This window comes from Engystomops pustulosus, chromosome 2 (genome assembly GCF_040894005.1).
Source record: "Engystomops pustulosus chromosome 2, aEngPut4.maternal, whole genome shotgun sequence".
In the NCBI taxonomy this organism is placed as follows: domain Eukaryota; kingdom Metazoa; phylum Chordata; class Amphibia; order Anura; family Leptodactylidae; genus Engystomops; species Engystomops pustulosus.
This window is the reverse complement of record NC_092412.1, coordinates 14918272-14938669: the sequence shown is the minus strand read 5'-3', so window position 1 is coordinate 14938669 and position 20398 is coordinate 14918272. Positions and strand designations below refer to the sequence as shown.

Here is a 20398-nt window from a genome sequence, read left to right as displayed (position 1 = left end):
TGTACATAGGGGGCAGTATTATAGTAGTTATATTCCTGTACATAGGGGGCAGTATTATAGTAGTTATATTCCTGTACATAGGGGGCAGTATTATAGTAGTTATATTCTTGTACATAAGGGGCAGTATTATAGTAGTTATTTTCTTGTACATAGGGGGCAGTATTATAGTAGTTATATTCTTGTACATAGGGGCAGTTTTATAGTAGTTATATTCTTGTACATAGGGGGCAGTATTATAGTAGTTATATTCTTGTACATAGGGGCAGTATTATAGTAGTTATATCCCTGTACATAGGGGGCAGTATTATAGTAGTTATATTCTTGTACATAGGGGGCAGTATTATAGTAGTTATATTCTTGTACATAGGGGGCAGTATTATATTAGTTATATTCATGTACATAGGGGGCAGTATTATAGTAGTTATATTCTTGTACATAGGGGGCAGTAATATAGTAGTTATATTCTTGTACATAGGGGGCAGTATTATAGTAGTTATATTCCTGTACATAGGGGGCAGTATTATAGTAGTTATATTCTTGTACATAGGGGCAGTATTATAGTAGTTATATTCCTGTACATAGGGGGCAGTATTATAGCAGTTATATTCTTGTACATAGGGGGCAGTATTATAGTAGTTATATTCTTGTACATAGGGGGCAGTATTATAGTAGTTATATTCTTGTACATAGGGGGCAGTATTATAGTAGTTATATTCCTGTACATAGGGGACAGTATTATAGTAGTTATATTCCTGTACATAGGGGGCAGTATTATAGTAGTTATATTCTTGTACATAGGGGGCAGTATTATAGTAGTTATATTCCTGTACATAGGGGGCAGTATTATAGTAGTTATATTCTTGTACATAGGGGGCAGTATTATAGTAGTTATATACTCGTACATAGGGGGCAGTATTATAGTAGTTATATTCTTGTACATAGGGGCAGTATTATAGTAGTTATATACTCGGACATAGGGGGGCAGTGTAGGGGGGGCAGCAGCTCTCAGTGCTTGTGGCTCCTGGATACAATGTTTTGCTGCTCTGATGATTTTGCAGCATTTCTCTCTTGGTGACACCCGAGGTGCACTCACTACTCACCCGCACGTCTCGGTACATGCGCAGGACGCTGCTGTTCAGCATGAAGTATCTCTCATGAAAACTGCCGAATCCCAATAAACTTTTCTCCTCCCGAAACCTCATGTTCCCGTGTTTGGAGTCTCCCACCCGGTTCCCTGGGGAGAGGGAGAGGTGTGAGTTTCGGTACATCAGATATCAGCAGCCGGTGGTCGGTGACTACTCACTGATGTAATACAGCATGGCGTCCCTGTGCAGGTCCTTCTTCACAATTAAGTGGCTGCTGTTGTCAACCTGAGACTGAAAGATTGGAAGCACCTGCTCCGAGAAATGCAGGGGGCGCTCTGCCAACAAACAAGACACATAAAGGCTCCTATACAGGTAAGTACAGGCACAAGGACTCTTTTTGCAACAGGATGGAAAGCAGGATCCTTTGTCAGTCCTTGCAGTGCAATGTAGTGACACCTAGTGGCCGATAAGTAAACTGATTCTCAACAATGACAAAATCTGTGTAAACGCACCAAATTCTACGGAGTCGTCCACCTCAGAGCAGCTCCAGTACTCGCCCTCCGCTACCGGGATGTCCCGTCTCTCCAGCAGAGTTTCCGTAAGCTCCTGCGCCGTCATGGTGACTGCGATCTGGAAAACCAGAGAATCTGAGCAAAATACTAAAAAAGTAATATAGCAACTACCCCTGGTCAGCAGTGTCCTGTAGTTACTAGTCAGTCATGTCCTGTAGTTACTAGTCAGTCGTGTCCTGTAGTTACTAGTCAGTCATGTCCTGTAGTCACTAGTCAGTCGTGTCCTGTAGTCACTAGTCAGTCGTGTCCTGTAGTTACTAGTCAGTCGTGTCCTGTAGTCACTAGTCAGTCGTGTCCTGTAGTTACTAGTCAGTCGTGTCCTGTAGTTACTAGTCAGTCGTGTCCTGTAGTTACTAGTCAGTCGTGTCCTGTAGTTACTAGTCAGTCGTGTCCTGTAGTTACTAGTCAGTCGTGTCCTGTAGTTACTAGTCAGTCGTGTCCTGCAGTTACTAGTCAGTCATGTCCTGTAGTTACTAGTCAGTCGTGTCCTGTAGTTACTAGTCAGTCGTGTCCTGTAGTTACTAGTCAGTCGTGTCCTGCAGTTACTAGTCAGTCATGTCCTGTAGTCACTAGTCAGTCATGTCCTGTAGTTACTAGTCAGTCACGTCCTGTAGTCACTAGTCAGTCGTGTCCTGTAGTCACTAGTCAGTCGTGTCCTGTAGTTACTAGTCAGTCGTGTCCTGCAGTTACTAGTCAGTCATGTCCTGTAGTCACTAGTCAGTCATGTCCTGTAGTTACTAGTCAGTCATGTCCTGTAGTCACTAGTCAGTCGTGTCCTGCAGTTACTAGTCAGTCGTGTCCTGTAGTTACTAGTCAGTCGTGTCCTGTAGTTACTAGTCAGTCGTGTCCTGCAGTTACTAGTCAGTCATGTCCTGTAGTCACTAGTCAGTCATGTCCTGTAGTTACTAGTCAGTCATGTCCTGTAGTCACTAGTCAGTCGTGTCCTGTAGTCACTAGTCAGTCGTGTCCTGTAGTTACTAGTCAGTCGTGTCCTGTAGTCACTAGTCAGTCGTGTCCTGTAGTTACTAGTCAGTCGTGTCCTGTAGTTACTAGTCAGTCGTGTCCTGTAGTTACTAGTCAGTCGTGTCCTGTAGTTACTAGTCAGTCGTGTCCTGCAGTTACTAGTCAGTCATGTCCTGTAGTCACTAGTCAGTCATGTCCTGTAGTCACTAGTCAGTCACGTCCTGTAGTTACTAGTCAGTCATGTCCTGTAGTTACTAGTCAGTCATGTCCTGTAGTTACTAGTCAGTCATGTCCTGTAGTCAGTCATGTCCTGTAGTTACTAGTCAGTCATGTCCTGTAGTTACTAGTCAGTGATGTCCTGTAGTTACTAGTCAGTCGTGTCCTGTAGTTACTAGTCAGTCGTGTCCTGTAGTTACTAGTCTGTCATGTCCTGCAGTTACTAGTCAGTCACGTCCTGCAGTTACTAGTCAGTCGTGTCCTGTAGTTACTAGTCAGTCATGTCCTGTAGTTACTAGTCAGTCATGTCCTGTAGTCAGTCATGTCCTGTAGTTACTAGTCAGTCATGTCCTGTAGTTACTAGTCAGTCATGTCCTGTAGTTACTAGTCAGTCATGTCCTGTAGTTACTAGTCAGTCGTGTCCTGTAGTTACTAGTCAGTCACGTCCTGTAGTTACTAGTCAGTCATGTCCTGTAGTTACTAGTCAGTCATGTCCTGTAGTTACTAGTCAGTCGTGTCCTGCAGTTACTAGTCAGTCATGTCCTGTAGTTACTAGTCAGTCATGTCCTGTAGTCAGTCATGTCCTGTAGTTACTAGTCAGTCATGTCCTGTAGTTACTAGTCAGTCATGTCCTGTAGTCAGTCATGTCCTGTAGTTACTAGTCAGTCGTGTCCTGTAGTTACTAGTCAGTCGTGTCCTGTAGTTACTAGTCAGTCGTGTCCTGTAGTTACTAGTCAGTCGTGTCCTGTAGTTACTAGTCAGTCGTGTCCTGTAGTTACTAGTCAGTCGTGTCCTGTAGTTACTAGTCAGTCGTGTCCTGTAGTTACTAGTCAGTCATGTCCTGTAGTTACTAGTCAGTCATGTCCTGTAGTCAGTCATGTCCTGTAGTTACTAGTCAGTCATGTCCTGTAGTCAGTCATGTCCTGTAGTTACTAGTCAGTCGTGTCCTGTAGTTACTAGTCTGTCATGTCCTGTAGTTACTAGTCAGTCATGTCCTGTAGTTACTAGTCAGTCATGTCCTGTAGTTACTAGTCAGTCGTGTCCTGTAGTTACTAGTCAGTCGTGTCCTGTAGTTACTAGTCAGTCATGTCCTGTAGTTACTAGTCAGTCATGTCCTGTAGTTACTAGTCAGTCACGTCCTGTAGTTACTAGTCAGTCACGTCCTGTAGTTACTAGTCAGTCATGTCCTGTAGTTACTAGTCAGTCGTGTCCTGTAGTTACTAGTCAGTCATGTCCTGTAGTAACTAGTCAGTCATGTCCTGTAGTTACTAGTCAGTCATGTCCTGTAGTTACTAGTCAGTCGTGTCCTGTAGTTACTAGTCAGTCGTGTCCTGTAGTTACTAGTCAGTCGTGTCCTGTAGTTACTAGTCAGTCGTGTCCTGTAGTTACTAGTCTGTCATGTCCTGTAGTTACTAGTCAGTCATGTCCTGTAGTTACTAGTCAGTCATGTCCTGTAGTTACTAGTCAGTCGTGTCCTGTAGTTACTAGTCAGTCGTGTCCTGTAGTTACTAGTCTGTCATGTCCTGTAGTTACTAGTCAGTCATGTCCTGTAGTTACTAGTCAGTCATGTCCTGTAGTTACTAGTCAGTCGTGTCCTGTAGTTACTAGTCAGTCGTGTCCTGTAGTTACTAGTCAGTCATGTCCTGTAGTTACTAGTCAGTCATGTCCTGTAGTTACTAGTCAGTCACGTCCTGTAGTTACTAGTCAGTCACGTCCTGTAGTTACTAGTCAGTCATGTCCTGTAGTTACTAGTCAGTCGTGTCCTGTAGTTACTAGTCAGTCATGTCCTGTAGTAACTAGTCAGTCATGTCCTGTAGTTACTAGTCAGTCATGTCCTGTAGTTACTAGTCAGTCGTGTCCTGTAGTTACTAGTCAGTCGTGTCCTGTAGTTACTAGTCAGTCGTGTCCTGTAGTTACTAGTCAGTCATGTCCTGTAGTTACTAGTCAGTCATGTCCTGTAGTCAGTCATGTCCTGTAGTTACTAGTCAGTCATGTCCTGTAGTCAGTCATGTCCTGTAGTTACTAGTCAGTCGTGTCCTGTAGTTACTAGTCAGTCGTGTCCTGTAGTTACTAGTCAGTCATGTCCTGTAGTTACTAGTCAGTCGTGTCCTGTAGTTACTAGTCAGTCGTGTCCTGTAGTTACTAGTCAGTCATGTCCTGTAGTTACTAGTCAGTCATGTCCTGTAGTCAGTCATGTCCTGTAGTTACTAGTCAGTCGTGTCCTGTAGTTACTAGTCAGTCATGTCCTGTAGTTACTAGTCAGTCGTGTCCTGTAGTTACTAGTCAGTCGTGTCCTGTAGTTACTAGTCAGTCGTGTCCTGTAGTTACTAGTCAGTCGTGTCCTGTAGTTACTAGTCAGTCGTGTCCTGTAGTTACTAGTCAGTCATGTCCTGTAGTTACTAGTCAGTCATGTCCTGTAGTTACTAGTCAGTCATGTCCTGTAGTTACTAGTCAGTCATGTCCTGTAGTCAGTCATGTCCTGTAGTTACTAGTCAGTCATGTCCTGTAGTTACTAGTCAGTCATGTCCTGTAGTCAGTCATGTCCTGTAGTCAGTCATGTCCTGTAGTTACTAGTCAGTCGTGTCCTGTAGTTACTAGTCAGTCGTGTCCTGTAGTTACTAGTCAGTCGTGTCCTGTAGTTACTAGTCAGTCGTGTCCTGTAGTTACTAGTCAGTCACGTCCTGTAGTTACTAGTCAGTCACGTCCTGTAGTTACTAGTCAGTCACGTCCTGTAGTTACTAGTCAGTCACGTCCTGTAGTTACTAGTCAGTCGTGTCCTGTAGTTACTAGTCAGTCACGTCCTGTAGTTACTAGTCTGTCATGTCCTGTAGTTACTAGTCAGTCATGTCCTGTAGTCACTAGTCAGTCGTGTCCTGTAGTTACTAGTCAGTCGTGTCCTGTAGTTACTAGTCAGTCGTGTCCTGTAGTTACTAGTCAGTCGTGTCCTGTAGTCACTAGTCAGTCGTGTCCTGTAGTCACTAGTCAGTCGTGTCCTGTAGTTACTAGTCAGTCGTGTCCTGTAGTTACTAGTCAGTCATGTCCTGTAGTTACTAGTCAGTCGTGTCCTGTAGTTACTAGTCAGTCGTGTCCTGTAGTTACTAGTCAGTCATGTCCTGTAGTTACTAGTCAGTCATGTCCTGTAGTCAGTCATGTCCTGTAGTTACTAGTCAGTCGTGTCCTGTAGTTACTAGTCAGTCATGTCCTGTAGTTACTAGTCAGTCGTGTCCTGTAGTTACTAGTCAGTCGTGTCCTGTAGTTACTAGTCAGTCGTGTCCTGTAGTTACTAGTCAGTCGTGTCCTGTAGTTACTAGTCAGTCGTGTCCTGTAGTTACTAGTCAGTCGTGTCCTGTAGTTACTAGTCAGTCGTGTCCTGTAGTTACTAGTCAGTCGTGTCCTGTAGTTACTAGTCAGTCGTGTCCTGTAGTTACTAGTCAGTCGTGTCCTGTAGTTACTAGTCAGTCGTGTCCTATAGTTACTAGTCAGTCGTGTCCTGTAGTTACTAGTCAGTCATGTCCTGTAGTTACTAGTCAGTGATGTCCTGTAGTTACTAGTCAGTGATGTCCTGTAGTTACTAGTCAGTCATGTCCTGTAGTTACTAGTCAGTCATGTCCTGTAGTTACTAGTCAGTCGTGTCCTGTAGTTACTAGTCAGTCACGTCCTGTAGTCACTAGTCAGTCACGTCCTGTAGTTACTAGTCAGTCATGTCCTGTAGTTACTAGTCAGTCATGTCCTGTAGTTACTAGTCAGTCGTGTCCTGCAGTTACTAGTCAGTCATGTCCTGTAGTTACTAGTCAGTCATGTCCTGTAGTCAGTCATGTCCTGTAGTTACTAGTCAGTCATGTCCTGTAGTTACTAGTCAGTCATGTCCTGTAGTCAGTCATGTCCTGTAGTTACTAGTCAGTCGTGTCCTGTAGTTACTAGTCAGTCGTGTCCTGTAGTTACTAGTCAGTCGTGTCCTGTAGTTACTAGTCAGTCGTGTCCTGTAGTTACTAGTCAGTCGTGTCCTGTAGTTACTAGTCAGTCGTGTCCTGTAGTTACTAGTCAGTCGTGTCCTGTAGTTACTAGTCAGTCACGTCCTGTAGTTACTAGTCAGTCACGTCCTGTAGTTACTAGTCAGTCACGTCCTGTAGTTACTAGTCAGTCACGTCCTGTAGTTACTAGTCAGTCACGTCCTGTAGTTACTAGTCAGTCACGTCCTGTAGTTACTAGTCAGTCGTGTCCTGTAGTTACTAGTCAGTCGTGTCCTGTAGTTACTAGTCAGTCGTGTCCTGTAGTTACTAGTCAGTCGTGTCCTGTAGTTACTAGTCAGTCGTGTCCTGTAGTTACTAGTCAGTCGTGTCCTGTAGTTACTAGTCAGTCATGTCCTGTAGTTACTAGTCAGTCATGTCCTGTAGTTACTAGTCAGTCATGTCCTGTAGTCAGTCATGTCCTGTAGTTACTAGTCAGTCATGTCCTGTAGTTACTAGTCAGTCATGTCCTGTAGTTACTAGTCAGTCATGTCCTGTAGTCAGTCATGTCCTGTAGTTACTAGTCAGTCATGTCCTGTAGTTACTAGTCAGTCATGTCCTGTAGTCAGTCATGTCCTGTAGTTACTAGTCAGTCGTGTCCTGTAGTTACTAGTCAGTCACGTCCTGTAGTTACTAGTCAGTCATGTCCTGTAGTTACTAGTCAGTCATGTCCTGTAGTTACTAGTCAGTCGTGTCCTGTAGTTACTAGTCAGTCGTGTCCTGTAGTTACTAGTCAGTCGTGTCCTGTAGTTACTAGTCAGTCATGTCCTGTAGTTACTAGTCAGTCGTGTCCTGTAGTTACTAGTCAGTCGTGTCCTGTAGTTATTAGTCAGTCATGTCCTGTAGTTACTAGTCAGTCGTGTCCTGTAGTTACTAGTCAGTCACGTCCTGTAGTTACTAGTCAGTCGTGTCCTGTAGTTACTAGTCAGTCACGTCCTGTAGTTACTAGTCAGTCGTGTCCTGTAGTTACTAGTCAGTCACGTCCTGTAGTTACTAGTCAGTCGTGTCCTGTAGTTACTAGTCAGTCACGTCCTGTAGTTACTAGTCTGTCATGTCCTGTAGTTACTAGTCAGTCATGTCCTGTAGTCACTAGTCAGTCATGTCCTGTAGTTACTAGTCAGTCGTGTCCTGTAGTCAGTCGTGTCCTGTAGTTACTAGTCAGTGATGTCCTGTAGTTACTAGTCAGTGATGTCCTGTAGTTACTAGTCAGTCGTGTCCTGTAGTTACTAGTCAGTCGTGTCCTGTAGTTACTAGTCAGTCGTGTCCTATAGTTACTAGTCAGTCATGTCCTGTAGTCAGTCGTGTCCTGTAGTTACTAGTCAGTCGTGTCCTGTAGTTACTAGTCAGTCGTGTCCTGTAGTTACTAGTCAGTCATGTCCTGTAGTTACTAGTCAGTCATGTCCTGTAGTCAGTCATGTCCTGTAGTTACTAGTCAGTCATGTCCTGTAGTTACTAGTCAGTCATGTCCTGTAGTTACTAGTCAGTCATGTCCTGTAGTCACTAGTCAGTCATGTCCTGTAGTCACTAGTCAGTCATGTCCTGTAGTTACTAGTCTGTCGTGTCCTGTAGTCACTAGTCAGTCATGTCCTGTAGTCAGTCATGTCCTGTAGTCACTAGTCAGTCATGTCCTGTAGTCAGTCATGTCCTGTAGTTACTAGTCAGTCATGTCCCGTAGTTACTAGTCAGTCATGTCCTGTAGTTACTAGTCAGTCACGTCCTGTAGTTACTAGTCAGTCGTGTCCTGTAGTTACTAGTCAGTCGTGTCCTATAGTTACTAGTCAGTCGTGTCCTGTAGTTACTAGTCAGTCACGTCCTGTAGTTACTAGTCAGTCATGTCCTGTAGTCAGTCGTGTCCTGTAGTTACTAGTCAGTCATGTCCTGTAGTCACTAGTCAGTCACGTCCTGTAGTTACTAGTCAGTCGTGTCCTGTAGTTACTAGTCAGTCATGTCCTGTAGTTACTAGTCAGTCATGTCCTGTAGTCAGTCGTGTCCTGTAGTTACTAGTCAGTCATGTCCTGTAGTTACTAGTCAGTCATGTCCTGTAGTTACTAGTCTGTCATGTCCTGTAGTTACTAGTCAGTCATGTCCTGTAGTTACTAGTCAGTCATGTCCTGTAGTTACTAGTCAGTCGTGTCCTGTAGTTACTAGTCTGTCATGTCCTGTAGTTACTAGTCTGTCATGTCCTGTAGTTACTAGTCAGTCATGTCCTGTAGTTACTAGTCAGTCACGTCCTGTAGTTACTAGTCAGTCGTGTCCTGTAGTTACTAGTCAGTCGTGTCCTGTAGTTACTAGTCAGTCATGTCCTGTAGTTACTAGTCAGTCACGTCCTGTAGTTACTAGTCAGTCGTGTCCTGTAGTTACTAGTCAGTCATGTCCTGTAGTTACTAGTCAGTCATGTCCTGTAGTCAGTCGTGTCCTGTAGTTACTAGTCAGTCGTGTCCTGTAGTTACTAGTCTGTCATGTCCTGTAGTTACTAGTCAGTCACGTCCTGTAGTTACTAGTCAGTCGTGTCCTGTAGTTACTAGTCAGTCATGTCCTGTAGTTACTAGTCAGTCATGTCCTGTAGTCAGTCGTGTCCTGTAGTTACTAGTCAGTCGTGTCCTGTAGTTACTAGTCAGTCGTGTCCTGTAGTTACTAGTCAGTCATGTCCTGTAGTTACTAGTCAGTCATGTCCTGTAGTTACTAGTCAGTCATGTTCTGTAGTTACTAGTCTGTCATGTCCTGTAGTTACTAGTCAGTCATGTCCTGTAGTTACTAGTCAGTCATGTCCTGTAGTTACTAGTCAGTCGTGTCCTGTAGTTACTAGTCTGTCATGTCCTGTAGTTACTAGTCAGTCATGTCCTGTAGTCACTAGTCAGTCATGTCCTGTAGTTACTAGTCTGTCGTGTCCTGTAGTCACTAGTCAGTCACGTCCTGTAGTCACTAGTCAGTCACGTCCTGTAGTTACTAGTCAGTCGTGTCCTGTAGTTACTAGTCAGTCGTGTCCTGTAGTTACTAGTCAGTCGTGTCCTGTAGTTACTAGTCAGTCATGTCCTGTAGTTACTAGTCAGTCATGTCCTGTAGTTACTAGTCAGTCATGTCCTGTAGTTACTAGTCAGTCGTGTCCTGTAGTCACTAGTCAGTCGTGTCCTGTAGTTACTAGTCAGTCGTGTCCTGTAGTTACTAGTCAGTCATGTCCTGTAGTTACTAGTCAGTCGTGTCCTGTAGTTACTAGTCAGTCACGTCCTGTAGTTACTAGTCAGTCACGTCCTGTAGTTACTAGTCAGTCACGTCCTGTAGTTACTAGTCAGTCGTGTCCTGTAGTTACTAGTCAGTCGTGTCCTGTAGTTACTAGTCAGTCATGTCCCGTAGTTACTAGTCAGTCGTGTCCTGTAGTTACTAGGCAGTCGTGTCCTGTAGTTACTAGGCAGTCGTGTCCTGTAGTTACTAGTCAGTCGTGTCCTGTAGTTACTAGTCAGTCGTGTCCTGTAGTTACTAGTCAGTCATGTCCTGTAGTTACTAGTCAGTCATGTCCTGTAGTTACTAGTCAGTCATGTCCTGTAGTTACTAGTCAGTCATGTCCTGTAGTCAGTCATGTCCTGTAGTTACTAGTCAGTCATGTCCTGTAGTTACTAGTCAGTCATGTCCTGTAGTCAGTCATGTCCTGTAGTTACTAGTCAGTCGTGTCCTGTAGTTACTAGTCAGTCGTGTCCTGTAGTTACTAGTCAGTCGTGTCCTGTAGTTACTAGTCAGTCGTGTCCTGTAGTTACTAGTCAGTCGTGTCCTGTAGTTACTAGTCAGTCATGTCCTGTAGTTACTAGTCAGTCGTGTCCTGTAGTTACTAGTCAGTCACGTCCTGTAGTTACTAGTCAGTCGTGTCCTGTAGTTACTAGTCAGTCACGTCCTGTAGTTACTAGTCAGTCGTGTCCTGTAGTTACTAGTCAGTCACGTCCTGTAGTTACTAGTCAGTCGTGTCCTGTAGTTACTAGTCAGTCACGTCCTGTAGTTACTAGTCTGTCATGTCCTGTAGTTACTAGTCAGTCATGTCCTGTAGTCACTAGTCAGTCATGTCCTGTAGTTACTAGTCAGTCGTGTCCTGTAGTCAGTCGTGTCCTGTAGTTACTAGTCAGTGATGTCCTGTAGTTACTAGTCAGTCGTGTCCTGTAGTTACTAGTCAGTGATGTCCTGTAGTTACTAGTCAGTCGTGTCCTGTAGTTACTAGTCAGTCGTGTCCTGTAGTTACTAGTCAGTCGTGTCCTATAGTTACTAGTCAGTCATGTCCTGTAGTCAGTCGTGTCCTGTAGTTACTAGTCAGTCGTGTCCTGTAGTTACTAGTCAGTCGTGTCCTGTAGTTACTAGTCAGTCGTGTCCTGTAGTTACTAGTCAGTCGTGTCCTGCAGTTACTAGTCAGTCATGTCCTGTAGTTACTAGTCAGTCATGTCCTGTAGTCAGTCATGTCCTGTAGTTACTAGTCAGTCATGTCCTGCAGTTACTAGTCAGTCATGTCCTGTAGTCACTAGTCAGTCATGTCCTGTAGTCACTAGTCAGTCATGTCCTGTAGTTACTAGTCTGTCGTGTCCTGTAGTCACTAGTCAGTCATGTCCTGTAGTTACTAGTCAGTCATGTCCTGTAGTTACTAGTCAGTCGTGTCCTGTAGTTACTAGTCAGTCGTGTCCTGTAGTCACTAGTCAGTCACGTCCTGTAGTTACTAGTCAGTCGTGTCCTGTAGTTACTAGTCAGTCGTGTCCTATAGTTACTAGTCAGTCATGTCCTGTAGTCAGTCGTGTCCTGTAGTTACTAGTCAGTGATGTCCTGTAGTTACTAGTCAGTCGTGTCCTGTAGTTACTAGTCAGTCACGTCCTGTAGTTACTAGTCAGTCGTGTCCTGTAGTTACTAGTCAGTCATGTCCTGTAGTTACTAGTCAGTCATGTCCTGTAGTTACTAGTCAGTCGTGTCCTGTAGTTACTAGTCAGTCGTGTCCTATAGTTACTAGTCAGTCATGTCCTGTAGTCAGTCGTGTCCTGTAGTTACTAGTCAGTCGTGTCCTGTAGTTACTAGTCAGTCGTGTCCTGTAGTTACTAGTCAGTCATGTCCTGTAGTTACTAGTCAGTCATGTCCTGTAGTCAGTCATGTCCTGTAGTTACTAGTCAGTCATGTCCTGTAGTTACTAGTCAGTCACGTCCTGTAGTTACTAGTCAGTCGTGTCCTGTAGTCAGTCACGTCCTGTAGTTACTAGTCAGTCATGTCCTGTAGTCACTAGTCAGTCATGTCCTGTAGTCACTAGTCAGTCATGTCCTGTAGTTACTAGTCTGTCGTGTCCTGTAGTCACTAGTCAGTCATGTCCTGTAGTCACTAGTCAGTCACGTCCTGTAGTTACTAGTCAGTCGTGTCCTGTAGTTACTAGTCAGTCGTGTCCTATAGTTACTAGTCAGTCATGTCCTGTAGTCAGTCGTGTCCTGTAGTTACTAGTCAGTCGTGTCCTGTAGTTACTAGTCAGTCGTGTCCTGTAGTTACTAGTCAGTCATGTCCTGTAGTTACTAGTCAGTCGTGTCCTGTAGTTACTAGTCAGTCGTGTCCTGTAGTTACTAGTCAGTCGTGTCCTGTAGTTACTAGTCAGTCACGTCCTGTAGTTACTAGTCAGTCGTGTCCTGTAGTTACTAGTCAGTCATGTCCTGTAGTTACTAGTCAGTCATGTCCTGTAGTCAGTCGTGTCCTGTAGTTACTAGTCAGTCGTGTCCTGTAGTTACTAGTCAGTCGTGTCCTGTAGTTACTAGTCAGTCATGTCCTGTAGTTACTAGTCTGTCATGTCCTGTAGTTACTAGTCAGTCATGTCCTGTAGTTACTAGTCAGTCATGTCCTGTAGTTACTAGTCAGTCATGTCCTGTAGTTACTAGTCAGTCGTGTCCTGTAGTTACTAGTCAGTCGTGTCCTGTAGTTACTAGTCAGTCGTGTCCTGTAGTTACTAGTCTGTCATGTCCTGTAGTTACTAGTCAGTCGTGTCCTGTAGTTACTAGTCAGTCGTGTCCTGTAGTTACTAGTCAGTCGTGTCCTGTAGTTACTAGTCAGTCGTGTCCTGTAGTTACTAGTCAGTCATGTCCTGTAGTCACTAGTCAGTCATGTCCTGTAGTCACTAGTCAGTCATGTCCTGTAGTCACTAGTCAGTCGTGTCCTGTAGTTACTAGTCAGTCATGTCCTGTAGTTACTAGTCAGTCATGTCCTGTAGTTAGTGATGTCTCCTGGCGGCGGTCACTCACATGGACGCTCTGTTCACACTCGGGCTTCTTCTCCATCAGGTAGACGGTGCAGATGAAGTCGCCTCCTCCCTGCGGAGCCAAGTTGTGAGTTAATATGGAGACTATAACACCTGGCGCCGGCCGCTGCAGCTGCCGCCATCTTACCCGCCGCCTGACTTGGTTGTCCTTTCGCACTTTCATGATAGTTTCGGTGATCTCCAGCTGCTTCTTCACCTCCTGCTCATCCACCTGCGAGGAGACAAGCAACTAAGTGACACTTTACCAGCAGCGAGAATCATTATATACCAGACATATACACAGCACAAACATATATACAGCACATAAACATCTCCAGTGACATCAGCCCGTCCAGTTATCAATATCAACAATTTTGTAAAAATGGAAAAAACAACAGGTAGGAATGGGTTTTGTTCTTTTGTTTCATAAAATTGAAAATTCAATACAGTTAAAAAAAAAAAAAAAAAAAGCGCGGTCCTGTAGGTGGGCACCACAGAACTTTTAACATTTAGCATTTTTCCAACAACGTTTCAATGGAAAACGGAAAAAAAATGTCCTCGGTTAACGCTTCTGACTCTGGGATTATGTTGCTATGAGGAATGTACAGTGACACATTGTAACAGTCATTATTAACCCCTTTTTCCCCGCACTTACGTTGAATATGGGCAGGTAGAAGTTGATCAGGTCCTCCACCACGCAGCCCGGCTTGTAGTTCTGTCCGTCTGTCTGGAAGAGCGTGGGGCCGAAGACGATGGCCAAGTTATGGACGCTCATCTGATTGATTTTCTCGAAATGCTGGATGCTGCAAAAAAAAAAGAGACATAGTATGCGACAGAACTGTGGATGTACGAGAGACAGCACCAGGGGGTACGACAGACAGCACCGGAGGGTACGAGAGACAGCACCGGGGGGTACGACAGACAGCGCCGGGGGGTACGACAGACAGCGCCGGGGGGTACGACAGACAGCGCCGGGGCGTACGACAGACAGGACCGGGGCGTACGACAGACAGGACCGGGGGGTACGACAGACAGGACCGGGGGGTACGACAGACAGGACCGGGGGGTACGACAGACAGGACCGGGTGGTACGACAGACAGGACCGGGGGGTTCGACAGACAGGACCGGGGGGTTCGACAGACAGCACCGGGGGGTACGACAGTCAGCACCGGGGGGTACGACAGACAGCACCGGGGGGTACGACAGACAGCACCGAAGGGTACGACAGACAGCGCCGGCGGGTACGACAGACAGCGCCGGCGGGTACGACAGACAGCGCCGGCGGGTACGACAGACAGCGCCGGGGGGTACGACAGTCAGCACCGGGGGGTACGACAGTCAGCACCGGGGGGTACGACAGTCAGCACCGGGGGGTACGACAGTCAGCACCGGCGGGTACGACAGACAGCACCGGAGGGTACGACAGACAGCACCGGCGGGTACGACAGACAGCACCGGGGGGTACGACAGACAGCACCGGGGGGTACGACAGACAGCACCGGGGGGTACGACAGACAGCACCGGAGGGTACGACAGACAGCACCGGGGATAGGAGAGACAGCACTGTATATACTAGACATCTCTGGCTATGAGCCTTCACTATGGAGGTAAGTACAAGACATCCCTGATACACTGTGCACATGAGACAGCACTGTAGATCCGAGACATCACTGTGGCACAGGGCTTGGCGCCATTAGACACTCACCAGTAGAGGTGGCGGATTAATGCCCCCAGTGTGGCCCTGTTGACCGGGGGTAGAATCTGCAGAAGCTCCTGGTAGCGGCGGATTCTCTCATTTTCTTCCTGGATCCCTGGAAAAGATAAGACATGAGGGACTCAGAGGTGCTGCCTGGTTATATCACAATCAGGTCCCTCAGGGGCGGTGCTACGGCACTTCTCTAGCCTGTCACTCCCCTTCCATTGGAGTGCCCTCCTCTGAGGAATAATGGGGGACATTCTTATAGAACACTGTGCATTTACCATGCGACTCTGGGATGACCCCTGCACCACAGGCACAGATATTAGTACTGACTGGAGTTCCTCTTTAAGTCTTAGACCCTGGAGCTCTCACCTGTTATGTGCAACCACTGCATGCAATGCTCTGCAAACACCCCCTCTCCGATCCCCCGGAAGAACCTTTTGAGGGCGTCAGATACATTGTCCACATGTTCCTCCTCAGTCAGGATCACGCGCCGGGCGTCCTGCTTCAGCGCCTCCAGCAGATTGGTGATCTTGGAGTTCTGGCCGTTCTTCCTGTAGATCCCTTCTGACCCCATCCCTGAGGAGCACAAGATTATCAGACATCACCAGGCACAATATGGGCACACACAAGGGTTTGACTTGAAATATTCAATTTTATTTTTCCATTTTTAATATAATTTTTTCCCCTAAAACTGCCCCCCCCCCTCCACTTCCATGGACAAAGTCTAAAAGTCATTGAGACCTGAGTGACACAACTTTACCAAAATGACAGAGTATAAGAACTGTAATTAATCTAATTAATTACCATAATAGCCCCGCCTACAATCTCTCAGTTTGTGGACTTGGAACGTAGGACCACGGATATGGAAGGCAACAACATAGTATATTGCACTTATTCCTACTATAGCCTAAAAGCCCTAATAGCAATGTTCTTGGGGGTGACATTGTGTACATTGCTATTGAGGTTTTTTGGTTGACTCAATAACTCAATCCAGTAAGAGATGAGATTGTGATCCACATCACTTATTTGCTGCCTTCAGTGCCAGAAGTCTCCCTCACCCTGATATGGAGAGACAGTCACCTCCGGCACCCTCACACTGCCTCAGAGTGAAATATTTTAGCTGGAATTTAAAGGGAACTGGCCAGGACCATCAACATCCCCAAGAATCTCCCAAATATCATACACCACCTGCATGGTTTGTGCAGGAATCAGAGGTTTAAAACTCAACAAAGAGATCTGATAACATTGCCTAAAGTATCCCGAGAGCATAGTGAGAGTGCTGAGAGGTGACTGTCTCTGGACCGGAAGGTAATAACACTGTATGTTATCAGAGGGAGGAAGGAAGGGTCCTAGATATTCGTCCATACAGGCACAAACTGCAGCTACATTGACGTATATCTATATACCAGATACATAAGTTGATACGTAGATACATAGAACATTGCTATTGAGGCTTTCGGGCAGAGAACATCCTCCCTCTGGCTCATGTCTCGCCTCACTATGATGTAACCTTCCATATATGAAGTCCTAGATACACAAATGGATACAAATTACAGGGAGGGCTACAGAGGGCAACAAAAACATAATATTGGGAGCCACAGGATTATCTGTTATTAGGCAGAGAAGCCTCTTAACTGAAGAACCTTAAAGGGATTTTCCCACAAAGCAAAGGGCCTCACTTGCTGATCATCAGCACGACCCCTGCAGATCGAGAAAACGAGGGGTCTGTCGGACCGTCTCATTGATGGAGCAGACGGCAGCGCAAGACCTTCCTGCTCCATTAATCTCTATGGAGCTGAAGGAGATTGCAGAGTGCCGCACTCACCAATCTCCGTCAACGGACCCAACGGACCCCCCCGTTTTCGGGATTTGCGGGGGTCTCAACACTTAGCTCCCCACTGATCAGCAAGTTAGGCCCTATCCTGTGGATAGGGCCTATCTTTCCTTTGTGGGAAAACCCCTTTAATATCCATGTTCTACTACACAGATACATAGAAGAACGTTGCTATTGAGGCTTTTAAGCACATAACAGCTTGTGTCTCACCTCACTAAGTTATCACCTTCCATGTTAGGAGTCCTAGGTTTAGGACCCAGCAAAGACAAGGGGACACAGATAGAAGCTTTCTGAGTAGAGTGACTACCAAATTTTATTTTTTGGGCAGAAAACCCATTTAAGAACCTGTTAAGCCCCGCCCCCCTGACACAACAAAAAGTTACCAAAACTGGAGATGTGGTGGATGCACTTCTCCACAATGCAGGGGACGTCGGCGTCGGTCAGCTGTTGCTCGGACAGGGTGTCACCGGAGGTGCTGCTCGCCTTCTTAATGGCCGCCGACCAGCCACTGAAGTCCAGCTTCCTCTCCGCCATGATGTAGGTTATCCTGGGGGCAGGGGTTAAACGTGCACATAAATAATACAGAATGAGGTGAGACATTACTCCATACTGCAGCTCGGAGACACTTACCTTCCCCTCTCCACCAGGACCAGGACATCTTTATCTTTTGTGGCTGTAAAAAGCAAGAATCTGACGTTATTACTTCTATATATTACTGCCAGGAAGAACTACCTGAGTCCCAGTGTTCTGTGACCTTAGTGCAGGTCCTCTGCCTATGGCAGCGTAACCTCAGCTACTTCACTAGACTTTACTCCTGATATCTTCTACCACATTGCCAAATGTGGCCAAATATATCGGCAACTCCCAGTATCACCTCACATTTCCCTCTGTTAGTTCTTCCTGGCACGTTTCCCAATCCCCCCTATTACCCAGACATACACAGCTCAGTGAGCTTCCTCAGGTTGATGACCTCCACAGTCTCGCTATCTTCCAGGTAGATGTACAGGTAGGTCTTACAGAGGGAGAACCACCCCACCCTGGTCCGCTCCAGGCTCCGTCCCCCCTTGAACTGCAGCCTCCCGATCCGGTCAAAGTCGTAACTTAGGAGCTCCTCCGCCTTCAGAGGCAGAAAACACTGGAAGAGAAGAGGTGACGCTGACCATTAGGGGGCGCTATAACATGGAAGCGCAAGCGGGACCCCGCACAGCAGACGCCGCTACCTTAGTGATGGATTTAACCCATTCCCTGGCCTCCTCCGGGGTCTCCGCAGCAAAAAGGTAGAGTCTCTCTGACTTAGTGTAGATCTCAAAGGTTCTTTCATACCTGCCAGGAAGAGTTATCAGAGGGTCAGAGACACAAACCTGTCAAGGGGGAAGGATGGGGATAGAGAGGGGTGGGGTAGGATCTTCTCACCCGTGGGTGTCCGGGGGCATGACAGCGACACACACAATCTCATCCATGTGGATCTCGCCGTTGGGGGTGGAGCTGTGGTTGTTCTCGTAGTAACTGAGGGTCCCCTCATTGAGGACGCACCAGCGGCGACTAAACTCTGCAAAATCCGGAAAATCTGCTCACATACAATGTAAGTGCAGGATTCTGGTACAAGGTTACAGATTAGACAGGGCTGATCCAGAATCAATGAGGCAGGTGGTGGATTATGTGTAAATCTATAGGGTGCGGCGCCCCCTATGACACGCACCTTCCTTGGACTTCCTGTCAGTGATGGGTCGGGTCATGGACGAGGTCTTGTAGAGGTAGCCATTGTGTGTGATGGAGCGGTGCATGATGTAGTACTGCTTCTCCAGGTTACTGCCCAGGTCCAGACGGGGAATCTCTGATCAGAGGAGAGCGGGATACGAATACATTAATATTATATGGCGCAGCAATACTGGCAGCGTCCACTAGATGTCACAGCCAGACAACACATCATAAATATCATACAACACTGGAAGTACATGGGGGGGGAAGCACAACCCCAACAATACTCTATAGAAGGGAACCCCCTCCATGTCACCGGCGCTCATCTGCCTTCTCTGTGCACCTGGCACTCCTCCGCCAGCACCCAGCCCCCCGGCGCCTGCACCCAGCCCCCCGGCGCTCCTCCGCCAGCATCCAGCCCCCCGGCGCTCCTCCGCCTGCACCCAGCTCCCCGGCGCTCCTCCGCCAGCATCCAGCCCCCCGGCGCTCCTCCGCCTGCACCATGCCCCCCGGCGCTCCTCCGTCGGCACCATGCCCCCCGGCGCTCCTCCGCCTGCACCATGCCCCCCGGCACTCCTCCTCCTGCACCATGCCCCCGGCGCTCCTCCGCCTGCACCATGCCCCCCGGCGCTCCTCCGCCTGCACCATGCCCCCCGGCGCTCCTCCGCCTGCACCATGCCCCCCGGCGCTCCTCCGCCTGCACCATGCCCCCCGGCGCTCCTCCGCCTGCACCATGCCCCCCGGCGCTCCTCCGCCTGCACCATGCCCCCCGGCGCTCCTCCGCCTGCACCATGCCCCCCGGCGCTCCTCCGCCTGCACCATGCCCCCCGGCGCTCCTCCGCCTGCACCATGCCCCCCGGCGCTCCTCCGCCTGCACCATGCCCCCCGGCGCTCCTCCGCCTGCACCATGCCCCCCGGCGCTCCTCCGCCTGCACCCAGAAACCGTCGCTCCTCCGCCAGCACCCAGAAACCGGCGCTCCTCCGCCTGCACCCAGAAACCGGCGCTCCTCCGCCTGCACCCAGAAACCGGCGCTCCTCCGCCTGCACCCAGAACCCGGCACTCCTCCGCCTGCACCCAGAACCCGGCGCCCCTCCGCCTGCACCCAGAACCCGGCGCTCTTCCGCCTGCACCCAGAACCCGGCGCTCCTCCGCCTGCACCCAGAACCCGGCGCTCCTCCGCCTGCACCCAGAACCCGGCGCTCCTCCGCCTGCACCCAGAACCCGGCGCTCCTCCGCCAGCACCCAGTCCCCAGCACAAACTCACTTTGTAGCCAGACCCTGGTGCTCCTCTGACGGCACCCACACGCCTGCACTCTCGGCAGTGGACACTCTTGGCACCCTCACACAGCTGTTCTGGGGCTGTACACAGAATACAGGATGCGCAGGATATCACTTCTACCCTGGAGCACGTTACCAAGTTGTTAATTACAACTAGTTCTACAACTTTCATGACACATTGTAACGATAATATCAGTGCAGCTCAGTGATGGTTCCGTGGCTGGACTTTTGGAGTCTTTTAGACTTTTCAGGGTGTATAAGGATTGTTCTCATTCACTGGCAGAGATCTTATAATAAAGTATAGGAGGAACCTGTAGAACATCTGACTATACACACACATAGAACGCTGCAATACCCCCGCTCATCACTAGATGTCAGCACCAGACCAGAGCAGCGGCGGGGGCACAATGGTCGCATTGTCGCCGCGGTCACATGGTCTGAAGGATGACGCAGTCACTTTTCATTGTTCCCCTTTGGGCCTGAGTCCGGGGGAGGCGCTGTCACCTGCACAGAGGTCACCACACGCCTCCCAAACCTAGTGAAGGTCATCGACCAAAGCCTCCTGTACACGTGGAGGTGTCAGTCCTAACTGTAGTTCTGTTATCGGATTCATCATGTCTATTACTCCAGGGCTGAAGAGCTGACAATCTGCTGTACCATTGGCCTTAGTTACCAAACTTCTTCTACTCCAGTCACATCCGGAGCTGCAGGACCCCATGTCTGCTTTCATGGCTACAAACCCAAAAGTTCTTCAAAAGTTCTCAAATGTACAGAAAAAAAAGGGCTAAAAATATTATGTCACCTGTTTCCAT

General features: G+C 47.7%; 1 protein-coding gene across 8 annotated transcripts in view; it reads right to left on the bottom strand.

Annotated features, from left to right (window-relative positions):
• Nucleotides 1-20398, bottom strand: part of ARAP1 (ArfGAP with RhoGAP domain, ankyrin repeat and PH domain 1) — a 142860-nt gene that overhangs the window by 18523 nt on the left and 103939 nt on the right. For all 8 annotated transcript variants that reach the window (XM_072133784.1, XM_072133782.1, XM_072133787.1 and 5 more), the window contains 14 exons: nucleotides 18309-18443; nucleotides 18023-18158; nucleotides 17830-17932; nucleotides 17549-17744; nucleotides 17240-17282; nucleotides 16993-17156; nucleotides 15145-15351; nucleotides 14779-14884; nucleotides 13728-13875; nucleotides 13221-13304; nucleotides 13077-13145; nucleotides 1598-1715; nucleotides 1304-1420; nucleotides 1101-1234 (listed from right to left, as the gene is read on the bottom strand). In XM_072133784.1, coding sequence (XP_071989885.1) covers nucleotides 1101-1234; nucleotides 1304-1420; nucleotides 1598-1715; nucleotides 13077-13145; nucleotides 13221-13304; nucleotides 13728-13875; nucleotides 14779-14884; nucleotides 15145-15351; nucleotides 16993-17156; nucleotides 17240-17282; nucleotides 17549-17744; nucleotides 17830-17932; nucleotides 18023-18158; nucleotides 18309-18443 — 1760 coding nt within the window. The remainder of the gene's footprint in view (nucleotides 1-1100; nucleotides 1235-1303; nucleotides 1421-1597; nucleotides 1716-13076; nucleotides 13146-13220; nucleotides 13305-13727; nucleotides 13876-14778; nucleotides 14885-15144; nucleotides 15352-16992; nucleotides 17157-17239; nucleotides 17283-17548; nucleotides 17745-17829; nucleotides 17933-18022; nucleotides 18159-18308; nucleotides 18444-20398) is intronic.